The following is a 19580-nucleotide window of genomic DNA, read 5'->3' on the forward strand; positions in this document are numbered from 1 at the left end:
ATCTAGTTTCACAATCTGAATAATGTGGACCAAAAAAATCCAGTCAGATTGCTCTGTGCATGTCATTGCATCCGTTCTTCCGTCTTTCTCAATGTTTTCTCTTAAAATCCTTTAAAATCTGCAATAAATCTGAGCTGAAATTCATTTAGGCTTCAATAGTGCTTCCCTTGGAAACAGATCCCATAAACTTTTCCAATTTGCCGTATTAAAGCAGGTGTTTTGTAATTAGCCGGATTCATGACTCACCCGTGGAAGTAATCTAACTAGAAGAAGGTAAAATAAAATAAGAAAAAGTTAAAGTGGGAAATTTCCATGTTTGGTGATGAATAATAATACATATTTCTGAGTTCTTGTCTTGTTAAGTTGTAGAAACTTTGTTTAAATAACTTGATTTTTTTTAGCCTGTTGCAGATTAAAACAAAACCGCTTGCAAGAGCGATGATTAGAGTTAATCTAAGATTAAATTGATTCTGTTTCGTTATGGTGGTCCAACACCAGGACTAAACAACTATCTTCTGAGATTTGCTGATGTTCTTTCAAAAATTCTAAACAGGCTGGTATAATTTAACCAGAATGATGAGTGTGCAACAGATATTAGTACCCTACTTGAAGTTGTGTTTACATTGTGTTGTCTTCCCATCAACCAACTGCATGGTTTGCCATTGTTATATTTTCAGATTCATTCTAGTGCATTCCAGTGTTTTGACTACATTCCAGGGTTTTAATATCATCAGGTTCATTCAGCTTAAAGGGCTCTGTAGTCAGCATAATTAAAACAATCGTAAACCGTGGTTGGGAAAGTGAATTCACAAGTACAGAATGAGGCCTAGTCCTGGTTTTCTCCAGGTCTGAGCCTCTGAAAGCAGTCCTGCTTTTAATAGATTAAAACTTGGCAGAGGACACTTTTAAAGTCATAATCAGTTTTGGGAACCTGGTTGCCCATTTTTGACCTTGTTAACAGGCCTTCTGTGTTGTTTCCAGGTTGATGAAGGTGGCATGAAATCTCTGCTGCAAGAATCTTGGACCACCTTCCTGAAGGCTCGGGTGATGTGCGGTGCTGGAAACACTCAGCAGCAGTACAACAACTTGAGGCAGGCGGTGGTGCTGACAGCTCACGACAAGAGGGCTGGGGTCATGTATGGCCTCTTTTCTAACGCATGGTGAGCAGCAGCATAATGTATGATAAGCCATTCGGTTACATATAAACCTTCACCAGCTGAATAAAGCTACATTTGGGAGTTCGGTATAAAGTCATAAACCACAGAAGCAAATGAAAGAATTTTTTTTCATTCAGGTTCATTCGTCTATAAATTTCAGAAATTCAAAGAAATACATTTGAGAAGTTTAAGATTTTCTAAATAAGGAAACGATTAACAAATATAAAGTAGAATAAATAAAAAATGACATCATCGACTGTGTCTCAAAGTGCAGTTTTGTTTCACTCTTAAAAAAAAGATTTAGTCATTTTCCAGCTTCAGATTTTATTTTTATAAGTCTAGTTTTAAGTTGAGTTTGTGTTTTGATGAATCATTTTTTGTCCTTTGGTCAGTGATGCAGTTATATTAGCTATTAGAACTGTAATACATTTATTTATCTACCTAAAAGGTCCAGACCTCAGAAAAGGTTTCAGACAAGAAACGGAAGTAATACTTTGGTTAAACACTGTGGACATTTTTTATGGCTATAAGTCCAGAACTACAAACTCTTGATGCATGGTCATGGTGGCCTTTATGGTGGGGAGGTTTTTACTGGTGCCTTATATTCAGGACACTCATGGCTCAAATTCCAGCTGCGCAGCCTGGAATTTGTTTGAAGAGGAAGATGAGACAACACAAGACTTGTTCACATATACTGGCTTCTTCTCACAGTCCAGCAGATTCTGGTACTGGTATAACTGGTAACTCTAAATCTACTGATGGTGCGATGGTTGTTTCTAGTGAACAACTTAAAAGCTTTTTTTTTGTCATAAAAGGAGGTACACAACTGCACCTTCTTAGTGTTGCCAAGTTAAGATGACAGTCTTCGACGATTTTCTACAGGGAAGAAAAATGTCTTTTATTTATTTTGTGCAAAATTCTGTACATTTTAAATTCTTCTAAAGTCGCAAGTTTGGAAACTGGAGCATACATAGCTGACATAAACATTTGCATTGTGAGTATACAGGTTATTAAGCTTCAGTTTCACAGGCGTGGGATGATTATGGTAAACTGTTAGTAAGATTCTTCTCACATATCTACATTTTTGCATTATGCAGGTTCAGATGGAAATTATATCATCTTGCTAGGTGGGTGGGTCTGATGTCAGCAATTCCAGCAATAAATGGTCCAAAGATCATGAACAGACTTATGTGACTGACTATCACCTCACAGGGGTTTTAAAAAGATGAATTATTGTTTTCTCACAGCAACAGGTAATGCTAGTACAGGGGTAGGCAACTCCGGTCCTCAAGTGCCACAGTCCTGCAGATGTTAGGAGTTTCTCTGCTGCAACACACCTGGCACACATCAGACTGAATTAGCAGACTTGTGTAGAGCTTGACATCAAACTCTGCACAAGTCTGCTTATTAGTCATTGGCTTGAATCAGGTGTGTTGCAGCAGGGAAACTCCTAACATTTGCAGGACTGTGGCACTCGAGGACCGGAGTTGCCTTCTGCTGTGTTAGTACAATGAAGCAGAATTAAACCCACCAGCAGAAAACATCTTGATAAAAAAAAGGCTGAGAAGTAAAACCACTGGTTCCTGAAATGCGCTTGCATGAATCTAACCTCGCTTTGGTCGATGCAAACGAGACATTTACATAAATCAAATGTATATGAATCAGCAAACACTTAAAAAAATGATGTTTGTGTTCATGTGTTCCTCTAAGTAATGTATTAGTTTCAGACACAATGAGTCTTAGATTATAGATATTCTCTCTCTCAAGACTAAATCTGCTCTTTTTTCTCAAAACATTGAGCTACCCTGCCAACTTTCAGGACATAATTATCACCTCCTTTTTCAGGGGCAAAACTGTAATTTGTGCCTACTCCATTGAAGACATTGACCGGGCTTTCTCCACTTCCAAACTAAAGGGCTACAGCAGTCCATTCGTCGGCGGTCGCCCTGGAATGGTAAGAAAAACCTTTCCTCATATCCTGTCTTACTCACATTGCTGGAAAAAAAACGAGCAAATGCATGAGTCAGCCTATAATTGAGTGGGAAAATAGCTGAAGTGCTATTTTTGAAAAGCAAGAGTTCATAAAAAGAGGCAATTTTCAGCTTTTTGTCCAAGGTTGTTTTGCTTATCAAAACGCCTCCTGGCCTGTCCTGAATCAATTACACCACATCTTCCTTCAGTGTGTCCCCAGAAACCCCTCAGCAGCAGAAAATCAAAACATCAAAAACCTTGGGGTGATGAGATACCACTCAGAAATTGAGGATGTTATCCGGCCCGTTGGTGTGGCTCCACTTGACCTCCCCACCGATGATCAAATTACACACACAGTGGCGGACATCGTCCTGGCAGTCAACGATGAGCACTATAGTGTCCTTTACCTCGGAACAGGTGAGTTTCTGCATGAATCTGCTGGAAAGCCAAAAATGACATCAGCTTTGTTAATGAAAATTTGTTGTATTAAAAAAGGATTTTTAAGTCAGTTTGAAGTTGCAAAAATCTCTCAGGTTGAATCATTTTTATGCACTGAAACATATTTTCCTCAACATACTTGTTAGATGGTGCTGCATATGTTTATTCTGTGACAAACACAGGCTTTTGTTTGTTAAATTTGCTTCATCTTTTAGCTGAAATAATCAGTAAAAATGCTCAGTTCAATGACATTTAGCTAAATTTTCAACAGAAAAATGTTTATCCTGAGCACAAATCTTCTCCATGTGTTTTACAGCCAGACATTCATTTTCATCCTCAGCTGGTTATTAAGTGCCACTAAAAGCTGCTTTCTGCAGGAACAGGGTCACTCACTCTGACCAGACTTAGAAGTTGTTTTTTTTTTGTTTTTTTTAAAAACCAAATCCACTGTGGATTCAAAGGAGATCACAAAGCCTTGTTGTTTCTGTCAAACACAATTCACATCAAACATGACCATTTTCTTTTTTCCTTTTTCTCATTATGTTGTTGTTGATCTAGCTTATTTTTGCCTCAAAAATCAAACAATCTTCAGGTAGAAAATAAGACTACTGGCGTGACAGATTTAAATCCTCAGTTAAAGCTCTGAATTGCAGAAGGTGTGGAACACAAATCCAGGTATTCAGCATGTATTTTTGAACCGTTTGTGGCCATCAAAAGATCGTTCCTTTCTTTTAGATCACATCAGTAATTCTGACCCGCTTCTGCTACCAAAAGCAGTTACTCTAAAAATTGTGTTGCGCCTCAGGGACATCACCATGGCAACCATCACAAGTCATAGGCTCATGCACTGTATGCATTCATGTCTCACCACTCTGAACTCAAGTTCACCAAAAAGCTGAGCGAGTGTCTTCTTTCTCACCGCCACACAGGGTGTATGCTTGTCACTCATCTCTTGGTTGTTTCTTCAGTGGACAGAAGACGGTAAAAAATAAAAGACAGGTTAATGGCTTTTCGCTGTGGGCTTTCCAAACTGTGTCAGTCATAAGAAGGAAAGGAAGAGCTATGAAAAGCCATGGGTCTCTGTGGTGGCCTAAAAATGAAAGTAGAGCAGTTTAAGTGTCTGAGGCCAGGGGAGCAGGTTTGTGCTGAAAATTTGGTTTCCTCAGCTTCAGACCATTTCCTGTTGGTGTTTTTTTTTTCATCTATTATTATGAGCATTGACAAGCATTGACATATAATTTATGGGTAGAAGTCTGGTAAGACAGCATTTAATTTTCCTCTTTTTTGATATCGCACCACCTTCCCTGCAAGGCACAGGCTATAAATATTCACAGCCTGTACCAAGTCAAGCTCATTATTCTTCATAATTAATTTCAAACAAGCTCTCATATTTGTGCAGCTGATAGAGAGAACCTGCCTTCTGGAAATCATTCTGTGCTAATGAAGCACACCAACACTTGTCCTGATGTACTGACATTAAAAAATCCAAACCAATCAGATTGAGCTATATGGTTTAATACTCAAGGTGGTAAATATATATTCTGAGTGAATGTGAAGACATTAGTTCTGACTGGTGATAAAAAAAAAAAAAAACCCTGCAAAATATATTTCATAAACATGAACTGAAACTGCGGCTCATCTTTGCTTAAGGAAAATCAATGGGTTCTATTAAACGTTCGACAGGGGAGCAAATATCTGCAGCTGAGAGTATCGAAGCAATTAATGTGATGGGAAAAGATGAGATCACCCTCACTAAGACCCCTGTTTAAGTCCAGTTAAGCACAGCTAATCGCATTAGACTGCTTTTAGGGAGCTGTGGCATATTCTTCTTGTTTGGTCGGATTCGTTTAGACTGCTGAGAGTGCAGGCTTTCTAAATCTGATGCTGACCAGACAGTCTGCTTCGAGACAGCTCTGCTTTAAAACAAACTGTGGTGCATTTGTGTGGTGGCTGACAGGAGATGATCAAAACGTGGCACTTAGAGAATTGCTTAATGCCATCAAGGCCAAACATGCCAGTACATCAGGTTTTGCTGTGAATTAGCACAATATAAATGCAGCTACAATGACATAATAAATAGCTGTGGTAAATTATCATCAGTTTGTTATGTGCATTTTCTAATAGGACACAGGATGAGAGGAACAGAAAGATTAGAATTCATAATGTACACATAGAGGATATTACTTGCTTTTAAATGAAAGAAATCAAAGCTAAATACTTCAAAAATGAGTAATATTAAATGAAACCCTTACTTGTCTTGGAAGCTTTAATATATTTTTTTATATCCTCCTGACTACCAGGAAAAAAAATGTGTAACTACAAATGGAGGACATTGCTTAAACTTTTGAATATTGTGGTAAAATATAGTTATATTTATCTAAGAAACAATTTAATGTGTTTATAAGATATTCAATGAAAATATAACTACAAACTTTTCAGCACAAAGAAAAGTATTATGCACTTTTGCTCTTCCCATAAAACATGCTTGTTGCAGTGGAGGCCATTTTTCTTGAAGAGAGAAAGAAAGTTCACAAAGCATAAGTCAGCATGAAAACCTGAGAGAGAGCCAAATGGTTTGCCACAGACCCTTCAGTCACAGTTGTTCTTTATTTGTTAGATACAACAATGTTTTCAAACACTGAGATCTTGAAAACCCACAATAATCTTTATAATGCAACCAAGTAAAACAACAACTTCATCTCAAAGGAATCAATTAGACTTGGATTTAATTGTCGCAAAGGTCTTTGCACTAACCAGGTTATTCTAGGTTCATCTTGAACAGGAGATGCCAGATTATGGAGCTCATTTACTAACATTGAGAACAGTGTTGTACACCATAGATTTTACCTACGCAAGTACATTGTATTATCTCTGTGTAATATACAGAAACCTATTTAAGTCACTAAATGTCATTAATGCACACGTAAACTACAATGACAGACGAGGAGTGAAAGGTTTTTTATTGAATACTATTTAAACAATTCATTTAAATTTTGTGTTCAAATTATTACATCTGTACAGCTAAAGCCAATGTTTACCTAATACGCCATGCTAGTCGCATTAGTCAGGGTTCCTTTTAGGAAAAGCGGTGATGTGCAAAGAAAAGCAGAGGATCATACTTAGCAAGCACGGATGCTAATTCAGGATTCAAAACAGGAAAAGAAATGGGCTTGTATTATGCGGAAGAAAAATCCAATAATGTTCAGGCATCTACAATGTTGTTTAATGAGTCACAGTTAATGTAATTTAATGAGTCATTTGTTTAAAATAATTCTAAAGGGTATATTTATTCCCTTTTTATTAATGCCAAACAATAAGTAAAAAAAAAAAAACCAACTGCTTTGTCACCTCCACCCCCTCCTCCCTCTCTTTTTCTTTTTTTCCTCAGGTCATAAGTCAACTTATAATAGCCTAACTTTCACATTAATCACCATGACTGCAGTTTCTAGAAGAACTTGCTTTACCGTGTTGTGATTTTAAATCAAAACCTTTGTTGGTTATTTAGAAGTTGTAAACCCTCCTTCCCATCATACACTGTGTTTTTGAGATGACATGATATATTGTACCTATTGTACCACTTTGTTCTATCGTCTTCACACACAATTCAACAAATGGAGTGTTTTAGGTTTTGTGTGATGGCATACACACATTCTGACATTACTTTACAAGACTACTCAAGTCTGTCCCCTTCAATCTTTTAGTGTCTCCCTGCTTCACCACACCAGACTCAAATGAAATAAATCCAACAGGCTATGATGTTCTACACAACGACTCATTAATTTGAGTGAGGTGTGCTGGAGCAGACAAAAACTGAAATTGCAGCACTGTGGCCCTTTTGGGACCCAGTCGAAAAGCCCTGCTCTAGAATTAACTTTCACATTCAGCTGATCAGAGTAAAGGATTTTTGAAAGAAGGATAACTTGAATGTAAAAACTTAGAAAAAGTATATTTATACAAGCATTATGCTTCCTCCCATCTGAGACAACAACCACAGTGACAGATTTTGTTTATTGGTGCATCTTGAGGCTTAAGGATCTCATTGGCTTACAAAAGACTCCGAGCATAAAATAAAAAAAAGGTTCAGTGTATGCTGAGAATTTTAAACCAAACTAACTAGTCTCGATGGGACTCCTGTAAAGTGCAAACTGATGAAGCATAGTAGTGTTTGACAAAGGGAATTTCTCTGTCTTATCTGTCTGTGATATCCTGCCAACAAATAATTGAATGGAAGCAAAACACTTTCTAAGAAGCTTGTTTATCAGTATAACACAGCTAGCAAGGATGTTTTCTGAAAGCACCTACACGTCTACATTCTTGTGAACGATTTATGGCTGACCAGTTGTTGTAAAAGGAGGGAACACGTGTTTTATGTTTTACTTTCAGTTTCAACCAAATACGTCTGAAATGAAGCTTTTTTTTCCCCCTTGAATATGAGTTTGTAGATGATCTGGTTTCTACAGAGAAGAAACGCTCATAGCTTTCTGGTTGATGTAATTTTTTGATAAATGTCTCTGATAGATGATTGTTGGATGTTTTCTTGTTGTTATTCATTGTTGCATTGGAGTCACTTTTGTTCAAAGCAGTCTTAAAGGATAATAGTCCATGATTTAACATTTCTATTTCTATATCTTGAGAAGTGTTACAGCTCATATGAAATATTCTCAAGACTCAAATTATACAGCGGTTTTAGGAGGAGCTTTATTTCTGAGTGTGCACCATGGCTTCACAAGTCACATGCACACATATACTGTATATTATTGTATGGAAGCATGGTCAAAGATGTAACGACTGCCAAACAACCTCTTTAAACAACCACAGAAAGGAGCAAATAGAGTGACTGCTGGCAGCTCATGACACACAGCCAATACACAATGCTGCTGCTCACGGCGCTGAAATGAATGGTGAGGATCTCCTGCATCATTCAGAGATTTTAATTATTTAAAATAAATGAATAAAAACAACACTGACCAAGTATGGCAATCTTTTAGGGAAAACAACTGGGACCTCATGGAAAATTTTATTGAAACATGAAAATGGCCTGTTTTCAGGGCTCCTATATACTGTTTCAGCTGAATGTTGTTCGAGGAGCTCATCTGCTTTAAGGAGAGCTGAGCTTTTCCGTTACTCGAACGATGAATGTACTGTATGTTCAAAGCCTTTGGTGGCCCTGGAGAGAGCAGCATGCACTGGGAAATAAATAAACTCAATATTAAACTCAAGTGACGCCACTTGAAAAATGAAAATAATGCGGGGGGGAAAAATATGATATGGACCAGGAAAAACAGCTCTCTAATATTTATATCTGACTGAGCTTAGATGCATCAGGCTATGTTAGTCCCTTTTTACATAACGCCTCCAAATATCAAGGGTTGACTTGCACTGTGATGGTATAGGAATCCAGCTTTACTAGGAAAAAACATTAAACAGCATTAAACAGATAAAGGATTATTTATCTCCACATATAATACACTTCTCCTGTGTTGAGTTGGATACATTGATTCATTTATTTTTTTATGGCTTTAATTTTGTTAATGTTACAGGAATCCAACGTTAAATTCACTGATTGCATTTTAACAGGAGATCTGAAGATACTGGTTGCAGCTCCAGTTAGATAAAGCTCAGTGATAATGTGTGTGGGACCCCGTTGATTGTAAATATGTTGACACAAAGCAATTCAGCAAATGGTTTGATGGCCAAAGAGACTGGTTTTATTGTGTACTGCTAATGCTGGTTAGAAATAACGTGTGTTTGTAGATCAAGCAACTAAAGTGAGGTAAGAATTTGGGTTTCAGGTGAAGGTAAGGCATGTAAAATGTTGACTCTGGTTGTTTTACTCATTGCATAAAAGCTTCTAACATACTGGATGGACTGAGCAAACTGGATCCAGAGCTGAAAATTATAAAAAAGAATTTACCAAAGATTTTCATGATCTTGCCACTGTTTGTTTGTCTATAAATACCCGACCCTGATTGAATATTAAGGCCTCAAATGTACTTGCATTGTTAACCCTTAAAAATCCTGCAATTTTCACCTAAAACAGGCTTTTATGGATATAAGATCTATTGTGATCCGGCTCTTTTATTGGACTACTGTTACTGTTTTTGTCTCTGTTTGGACGTCTGACACCAACGGATAAAAGAAAGGTTAAATAAAGCACAATAAATGGAGTAATAAATGGAATAATTAAATAAACTAAGGAAAAAGCAGAAAAGGAAGAATAAAATAGGGTTGGCCTTTGAGAGATAACACGAGCTGGAACAATTTATATATCTTTGCTTGTGGACTGCTGGAAATGGATCAAAACATCTACTGAAAGATCTCCTTCACTAACTCAGATTTATTGCGCAAGATGCCGAGCAGCTTTGAACATTTCCGCTACAGAAGTGATGCAGCAGTAAGCTCTCCTCGGGGAGTGGAGAAATGTCAGACTTATACACTTGTTTATGGTTTAAACCATTTTTCTTTCACACTTCATGTGCCATTTAAAATGAGAGTGGTTTAAAGAAAAAGAAAGAAAGGCAAACAAAAGTGACACCTGACCAGGAACATTTTGAGTTGGGAAAGCAAATGATTATGGAGAGAAATATTACATATCCAAATGGCAATATAAACTGTTTTTAAAAGTTAAAAAGTAGGCTACATGTTGGCTTTTGGCATTTCTGTCGTGCAGTTAAAGCTTCAAGACATTATGTTTATGTAACTGTTCTCAAGTAAAAGGTTAGAGAAGAAGGTGACTAAAAATGTTTTCACAGCAATGCTTACCTGGATAAATATAGCAAAAAAGAGAATCACTCAGCAGATATCACATAAGTTCAGCAATTTCACCCTCCCCCCTTCAGCTGCTTTCTTTATCCTGTTCCGCTTTGTGGATAAAATAACTGCAGATGACACTAAAAAACAAGAAATAACTTGGATTTAACAAGGAATGTTCTCCTTCACAACAATTAAAAACATTTGCAGTTTTGTGGAAACCAGACAAGACAGTTTGAGGACAAAAGACTTCGAAATGACAGCAAGAACCTGCCTGCATAATTATAACTGAGTGTCTTACAGAGAGAGTATCCTGGAAATGAAGATGTGAGATGAAAATGCATCGTTTCAATCGTATTTCCTTAGAGTAGTAGAAGAATCTTTGATGTGACAGGACAAAAGAAGTTGAAGTCCTACAGCAGGGAGCCTTTCTATTTGATAAGTTATCATTTCTACCAGGAAGGAGTGGTTGTTTGAAGGCAATAAAAAGGTCATTGTTTAGTTAGGTTGGTCAGTTTCTTTGGCTTTGACTGCACTGAATCAGTTGGCAGCAACACATACTAGGAAATAAAGATGTACAAAGAAAAGCGAGAGACAGTAAACAGCCTGAGTGATGCTGCACTTGGCTGTCTGGTAGTGTAACAGCCTCTTGTGCAAAACAAAGTGATTGCTGGCAGCTAGAATAATGACTCACCAACTTTCAAACCCAGGCTGCATGCAATATTGACAACCTGAGTAAAGCTGAACAACTGTGCAAAATTCCAGGAGGTCTGTGTTTTATCTATGGGACTTTCAAGCACCTTCGCTCAGATAACTAAACAAAAACTCAAGAGGAATACTTCCTTTTGGCTAAATGAGTGCGCAAATATTCACATTAATGATCGACGAAAACACAGAAATGCAAAAAGGATCCTTGTCTAATAGAAGTGATAGTGAGGTTCGGAAGATTTAAAGACAAACAGGATTAAAGGCTTAATTTAGCAATTCGTTCATCTAAACCCTTCTTAGGCGCAGTAGAGGAAACAGAAGACGAGACGTCATCAGACAACTACATCAAATTCACATTTGATATTTGCCTTTATTTGTCACACCCACATCATACAATGAGCAGTGAAATGCTTTGTGCACTTCCTCCAGATGCTTAGACACAACAACAGAGCGATAACAGGACAATCAATGAAATTATAAATATGAATAAAATGAGTGAACGAATGAGGATAAATAAGGTGTTTATTTACTACAACCACAATTCCAATAAAATTCCGATCAAGTCTGGATGTTGTTCCAAAAAAAAAAACTTGGACGTTGTACAAAATTAAAAAAAAAAACAGAATGCAATGGTTTGCAAGTCTTATAAGCCCATATTTCATTCCCAAAGGAATGTAAACATCATGTCAAATGTTAAAGTTGAGACATTAATCATTTTAAAATACTGCTTATTTTTCATAGTAGCAATGCCAAAAAAAAGTGGGAGAAGAAATGGCTAAATTGCTGGGTTTTTTTTTTTTTAATTTTGCATTCAAAAAACAATTGAAGAGCATTTGACAAATAATTAGGTTTCCTGTCAAAAGGTTGACTTGGTAGGAAATGAGCATTTAAGAGGCAGAGACTCTTTGGGACAAAGTTTAGCAGAGGTTCACCAATCTGAATCAAACTGTGTCTTTTACACAACATCAGAAAAATGTCCCCTGGCATAAAATTAGGAAGTCCCTGAAGAGCAGTAAATGGTATTAAAAAAAATCAGAGAATCAAGAGGAATCAGTTTTCGTGCAACAAGACCCAAAGTCTGAATTGGATGCTTATGATCCGCAAGGCCTCATGTGGCAGTGCATCATTACAGAGGCAACTGGTAATCACTGCAGGGGCTCAGGAAAACTTCCAGAAATCACTGACTGTGAACACAATTCACTGTAGAATCTACAAATGCAGGTTGAAGCAACAAGAGCTTAACCTTCTGACGCTGAAACTCTGCTACTCACTCATGTTGATGACATTTATTAAGAACATTTACAGTCAAAGTTTAGGATCCCCAACAAGCTGAAGGTAAACCGTAACATAATATATATGAAATCATTTTCAGTTGCATCTTTTTTTAAGTTTTTTTTTTTCCTTTTAATTCATTATGCATCCAGTTTGCAATAATGTAGAAATATTCCAGAAGAAAAATCCAAGTTTTTTGTTTTTTTTAAATGTACAGAACAACAAGCGCTGCCACTCATGCCAAAACACACAAATCTAGAAGTCGTGTTTTTTTTTTCACATGCTTTAAAAAACACAGACTTATATACAACTAATTCTCAAAATTGACAGTGTTTTCTCCCTTTTTTCAACAGATCAAGGCAAAGTTCTTAAAGTTCTTCATACCAGCGAGGAAGTCTTCATCATATCTCAATACTCGCTGTTTCACAATGAAGGACCCGTTTTGAACATGGCTATCGACTCCCAAAAGGTTTGAGTAATAATGTTGCAATGTGTGGTAAGAGGGTATTTCATCTGTATTCAGGCTTTCATCATAAATATTGCGAGGCTTGCAGCCTTGTCACACAGGGGTGATTAATTATATTATACAACTCCAGCTGAGCCATAACATTAACAGCTAAATCAGAGAAAGAGGAACTAATGTAATTTGTATTATAAGCAATTAGCTGGAAAGTTATTGTTAATGGTTTTTACAACAAATAATTTATATTTACATTAAAGCGTAATAAAACCCCTAAGATGATTTATGTTGACAAAAAAAGAGAAAAATTAAACTAAGTGGTTAGCCTGCATATATTGTAGATAAAACTTTGATGTTCACTTCATTTTTACTTTAAAAGTAAAGATATTTATTTCTGAATTCTAAACCTTTTTGTCTTTACTGTGGCCAAAAGATTTAATGAATGGATTTCATTGTTATTGTATTTATAATAAAATTATAAGTAACAGAAAATAGTATAACTCCTGAGTGGATCAAAACAAATAAAAAAAGTATTACAGAATTGTATAAAAGTATTAAATATGTAATTTAATTTGAACATGTAGAAAACCTTGTATTTTATATTTCAATAATATGATTACTATTATTTGGTTCATAAATCACATATGATCTAATATCTGTTCTTCCTCAGGGACATCTCTATGTCGGTACGGCCAATGAGGTCCAGCGATTGCAACTGGCTGACTGCGGTCGCTATGGTGACACATGCAGGGAGTGCATCCTTTCCCGGGATCCGTACTGTGGATGGGATAAGACCAGGAGAAAGTGCATTGCCATCCCACCTGGATACAACGCCACGACTGGGTAAGTTCGGATGTGATGTCACTGCTGCAGAGCTATTGGCTGTTTTTACATAAGCCTACGAGGGTCAACTCATTCATCATTGTGAAAACACAGAATCATAAGACTGTCAGAGGAAAAGCTCTATAGTGGATTATTGTTGACTCAAATAAAAAAATAAGATGAATAAACTGTCATCACAGAAGAAATTATCATTCTTTTTATCTTTTCACAAGTTTTTAAATTCCCTCAGTCTTGTGCAATTTGTGTATTTTCTGTGAAGAAAACAAAACAAAACAAAAAATCTGGCATTTCTTAGAATTAAAAATTCAATACATTTCTCTCTATGCTATCAGTACCGTTGAATGATTTTCTCTCCTTATTTAAGTTCCTGAGCAACAGTAGCTCAAGGCAAAGACTTGCAATTTTATGTAGTGATTTTATAAAGCTAACTCTTCCTCCTCTTCCCCAACAGGACAATCATTCAGAATCTGGACCAGTCAAACTCTTCTATTTGTGGGGAAGCTGCTGGTGAGCCCTTATCTGCTCTCTCCCACTCCCTGTGTCTTAATGAAACCAAAATTGGAGCCTTTATGTGGAACTACAGAAAAGATGATTATCATTTAATTGAGCTGAGTCCAAAAACCCAGAGGAAACGTATAAATACATTATATAACATCATTTATATACGTGTTTTCTCTTCAAAGTTTAGCCTGTCTTACTGTACACAAATAATTATTGTGGCACAAACCGCAAAGACACACATGTTTTCCACACTGGCATTCATATAATTTTCTGTCATTGGTGTTAAATCCAATCAAGCATGAAACCTAAATTTAATAACTTCAGACTTTATATTCCTTTTGCCAAGCTTATGATTGGATTAACCCACCGGGGGACCCGAGTGCAAAATTTACTTGTGGGTTCAAACTGACTGTGTGGGAAAGAGGTCCTACGCCAGGTGTATAATTCAGAACGTGTTTCACTAAAGGCCTCATTTGAAACTAATACTGTCCTGTAGTCTGCAGCATGTAGACTTTGAGTCCATGAACACTTTGGGTCCTGACATGGTTCTGCCCTCTCCAACTGTTAATCCTCTCTTGGTAAAAATCCACAGAACTGTTTATATGTGCAGGGCAATAAATCCTGTTTTGGTTTCGCTTTAGTTTGTCTCCACAGAGAATCACACCATTCTTGGTTTTTTTTCTTTAAACAGCTCTGAAGCAGCGGCGAACTTCTCCAAGAGAGGTCTTAGTTCAGTCCAACACCTCTGTGTTTCTACCCTGCCCTGTGCGCTCCTTCCACGCCACCTACCGCTGGGAGAAGGACAACCGCATCAACTTCCCCTGCCTCTTCGCTGGAGACTTCTGTGTCCTGGGGCCACTCATGAACACACCACTGAAAGAAGGTGTCTTCCGTTGCATGGCAACTGAAGATGGATTTAAGGTGGAGATCATCTCCTTTAGGCTGGTGAATAATGGCAACCTTCTTTCTGCCTCATTTGTCTCCACCATGGCATTATCACTCCTGTTCGCCAGGGCCACCCTATGGCTTCATTAACCACAGCTAATACTAATGCTAACTCCTCATTCTTAATGGCTCCTACTGACAGGATTAGACAAGGAGCCATTGTGCCGTGGTTAGGTTCGCATAGCATTGATGTCAATGGTTGGGTTTAAAGTGGCTATTCACCTATTGTTTTGTTTTTTTTGGTTTTTAGAAAAAGAGTGGATAAAATCTCAATTAATAAGGACTAAAAATCTATATTTTTTAGCATAAACAACATATCTGCAGCCACAGTTGTCTTAATATGATCTAAATAGTAAAATACATCCATTAACATTTAAACTAAGGTGACTAGGAGTTACTGTCCATGAACTGTCTTGTCTTGTAACCTCAAACTTATTTCAACCATAATTTGGTGCTTTGCGAACCTTTCCTCCCTGACTAAAACAAAAGATCAACATATCCAATGAGTTGGACAAAATAAAAAAATTTAAAAAAAGAAAAACAATACCAGGCCAAGTCTTTTTAATTGTCCTCTGCTTATTTTGAATTTGACTTGTGCTCATTTGTGGAAATGTAAACCTTTTAATAATGCGCTTACATCTCTTCATTCATCCTGTTAAACTTCATTGTTCAAGCTTATTACTACTTAGAAAAGTGTCTGGTACTGAGATTTTAAAAGCCTTAACACTTCTGGGACATAAACTCCTAAGCACAATTTTGCAGTCGAGGCAGAACACTTCATACTCAGTTGGACTTGGCGCTGCAATTACTGCGGCGAAGTCTAACAACATGACTGAGAGGAAGTGTCAGCATTTTGACAGGAAGTAGGCGGATGGGCAACAGCTCATCCTCGAACATCACTGTGTCTCACCACGTCCTCCTCAGATGAGGCAGTTTCTTGCATCTTTTTAGCAGATGGTATTAGATATTGTTATTGCTCCCTGTTCACAGCTTTGTTCATTGTGTTGATGTTTTTTTTTTTTCCCCATCATTCCTCACTGCTTTGGAAAACATTTACATGATGGTGGCATAAATTGCCCTCAGCAGGTTTTACTCTTAGCGGAAGTCTTGGAAATTTATTTTGATCTTTTTTTGTTAGATAGGTAAGTCACATAGAAATTATTGGTCTCCATAAAAAAATGAGTCTAACAATGTCTAAAGTTGTGAACAAGGTGCTATGCTATAGCCATTTCAGTACAAACATAATCACAGTGTCATAGGGACAGAAGAAGCGAGTAGAAACTAAATCATAGATTTGAGTTTCGTAGTTTTCCAGGAGGAAAAAAAAGGCTTGTATTTAGATTGGTGAAGTATGTTCTGGATGTTGTTGCTCTGCAGATGCTGACTTTTTTACCATTGTGGCCTATGTTTGTAACAGTTTGTCTTGATGGTTTGTTATTTTATGCTATAGGTTGAATATAAAATGGAACCATTGCCTGCTTTGCCTCTCTTCCTGGGTACACCAGCGTAAACTGATTATTCTTTTTATAAATTACACAATTTAAATACACACTTTTTTTACAGCAAGATGACTAACTGATTTTGCTCGAGTTCAGGCTTTGGAATCTGTCTATCCACCAAGCTGGTTAAAACAGCTCATGAGGCAGACAGCTCCCTCTTTTAGCAATGAGATCAGTAGGTTTAGGATTAAACGTCACACACCTGCAGCATCAGCCTTTAATCTTTTCTCTGATGACCCTGAAATGAATTATTAAAAAGACAGATTAGAGCTGAATGTAAAAAGAAAGATTTATGAATGAAGCTGCAGTTGGTGTGCACAGAAATGCCAAAAGCTCTGCCAAACCTCATGAATGCTGATCAGCTGACTAAAAACGTAGACTTGTGTTGGGATGAATTATGCAGTGGATTAGCATGTCTTCTAGAGCTTTGAAAATTATCCTTCACTAATGGTACATGAATTTGTTGCAGATGAGCCTTTCACAGTGGCAAAAATGCCATTAATATGTAATTAGACATTGAGGCCAGCTCATTGTGTACCAGCTTTTAGAATATGTTTGGCACCGTTAGGACTATGAGCAGCTACCATGAGCTACGCCATGAAACTTGTGACAAAACGTTGTTCCTTTCCTAATTGTTTGTGGAAATCTGCTTGATTTCTCTGGGCTCCGCTGACACAAGCTACGAGAAAAAACAGAAACAAAGCTTTTTTGAGCTTTATTCACTTGGTGCTTATCACTCCCCTTTATCTTTTATCCTACCCATTCCTTACCATGTGTAATAGTCTGAAAATACCTAAACCAACTGCAACAGTCTATCATGCATTTTGCGTGTTTGTCTGTCACCACCAGGGTGGGTAATTCACACCAACCACCACCCAGATACTGCTAAATATTTAGTAAAGACTGCTCTGCTTCAACCTGCCAGCTTTGGCATTAACCATTATGCACAGTGCTCACAGCATTTTCACTAAAAAGCTTAACACCAACTGCTAAGTGCTTTTGTGTTGACGCGATTTGATCCAGAGAGCTGTTTTCATAAGATAATGCTAAGATACAAGGAGAGGAAAGGTCTGTGCTATCCAGTTTGACTGATCCTGGAGCAAGGAGCTTCTTTACTGTGCTCCAAATTCATGTTAATACACAGAGAGGCTGCAAGGAAAAAGCAGCATTGTTCTTTTGTTTTTGTTTTTTTTTTTCCCCAAATGCTTTTTACCTAAACTTTTGCAGCCATACAAATATCCACAATCCTGTCGTGTACATGATGCACAGATGGAAGCAGCAGTTGATGATTAATACACAAAGTATAAACATTTAACTAGGAAGACCCACATAAACATCATACTCATGTCTTTTACATGGGAACAATTCGATTTGCAAGTATTAGTGACAATAAAGAGCATCAAACATTTATCTTCTTGGTGAGGGATGTTTCCCATCAGTGCTAACTATTTTATGGAGAAATTTTTCAAATACTGTGGCTTTTGTATTTCCACACATTGTTGCGGAGGAAAGCCTTAGCAGATGTATTTGACAATGGTGTCAATGTAAATATAACATATGTTTGTGAAATAAATTGTAACAACTGTTATCAGCTAAAAACCACTAAAAACAGTAAAAACTTCCCCAGCAGATGTTTAGGGACGCCTCATTTCCACAAAATTTTGTATCGTTTCTTGCACCATAATGCTCTGTGCTCCTTAGTGTTGATAGACAGGAAATGCATTTCTGCACAGAAGTATAAATCTTAGCAGCAGCCATGGGTCAGAGTTGTGTTTGATTCACTTTTTTTCCATCTTGTTTCATGGCATAAACACATGAGTTTGACAGTTTAAGTAAAGTTTAGACATTTTACATAAAAAATGGTGAAACGGTAAAGTGCAAGGAAAGTGATGTAGTTTGAAAGCCGCTGCAGTAGAGTGGGTAGTTTATATCCGACATGCAGTAATCCTGGTGCAAAACAAATGTAAAATTCTTTTGCAGCATTTGCAGGAAAAACCACTCTAAAATATTGTATTAGTTAATAAAAATGTTTCTTCATGCCTACTAGAGATCACAGAGATGCCTATAAATAGGAAGGTTCCTTCCAGTATGTGGTCAGCACTCTGTGGGAATGAGTCGTTCACTTCCTGCTTCTACTGATATTCTGCTATCTTGACAGCTACATTTTAATTTGACAGACATAATAATTATTACACCAACACATTATACAACTGCAAAAAGGAGAAAAAAAAAGGATATAAGGAATCAAGCCAGTAAATTTCCATCTACTGCAAGATTTTATTTTCTCCCTCCTATGATGCGGACAGATTGTTCTCAGCTATCAGCTATCACACTCTGCTAATATTGCGTATTTGGGACATATTGTTTAATCACTAGGACGGATGGCATTGTGGCAGAGAATCACATTAAATTAGTCCTTGATCATTTAACATCTCCCCTAATCCTCATTCACCACTGGAAGAAGGCTTTGATATCTATTGTTAGGCCACCAAAATGGAATTAAGAGTTTTTAGTACTTATCTAAACTTGCTGTCTTAAAACATCGCCACTCTGTCTTAGTCTTTGCTTTGAAATGAATATTCATTCAGTTTGCAAAATTCAGTTATTTCTAACCTTCATCCATCGTTAAGTCTGATAAAAGCTGATTTCCCTCAAAGCAATGCTTAATTTCAGGACGTTATTTTGGTTGATTACGCTATCTGCTGTAAATGAGTCAAAGTCAAGTGAGACGGGTTATTGTTTTGTCTGCCGTGGGGTTTTGAGTGTCAAGTACTGTACCTGATGTGCTCCCATGATTCTGTGTCTTGATATATTTAATTTTAATAGTAACATGCCGAACTCTATTATATGAAAAAGAGATTTATACTGTATTGGTTCCATACCATTCTATTGCCATCTCATGACATGTATTTTTAAATAACAGATATCTATAGTGCAATAGATATTCATGTAACAAATTCATATTGACATGTGTTTCCCTGAACATGTGCAGTGACAATTAATAAAATATAAGTATAAGGAAATGGTCTTTTTTGT

General features: G+C 37.0%; 1 protein-coding gene across 1 annotated transcript in view; it reads left to right on the forward strand.

Annotated features, from left to right (window-relative positions):
* Nucleotides 1–15135, forward strand: part of LOC306756576 (semaphorin-7A) — a gene marked incomplete at both ends in the record, with an annotated part of 34439 nt that extends 19304 nt beyond the window's left edge. The window contains 7 exons of the mRNA XM_079241361.1: nucleotides 982–1160; nucleotides 3003–3111; nucleotides 3338–3545; nucleotides 12650–12765; nucleotides 13427–13599; nucleotides 14051–14106; nucleotides 14792–15135. Of these exons, the coding sequence (XP_079097487.1) occupies nucleotides 982–1160; nucleotides 3003–3111; nucleotides 3338–3545; nucleotides 12650–12765; nucleotides 13427–13599; nucleotides 14051–14106; nucleotides 14792–15135 (1185 nt within the window). The remainder of the gene's footprint in view (nucleotides 1–981; nucleotides 1161–3002; nucleotides 3112–3337; nucleotides 3546–12649; nucleotides 12766–13426; nucleotides 13600–14050; nucleotides 14107–14791) is intronic.
* Between the last annotated feature and the right edge of the window lie 4445 nt (nucleotides 15136–19580).

Source organism: Telmatherina bonti (assembly GCF_933228915.1).
Source record: "Telmatherina bonti genome assembly, chromosome: 5".
In the NCBI taxonomy this organism is placed as follows: domain Eukaryota; kingdom Metazoa; phylum Chordata; class Actinopteri; order Atheriniformes; family Telmatherinidae; genus Telmatherina; species Telmatherina bonti.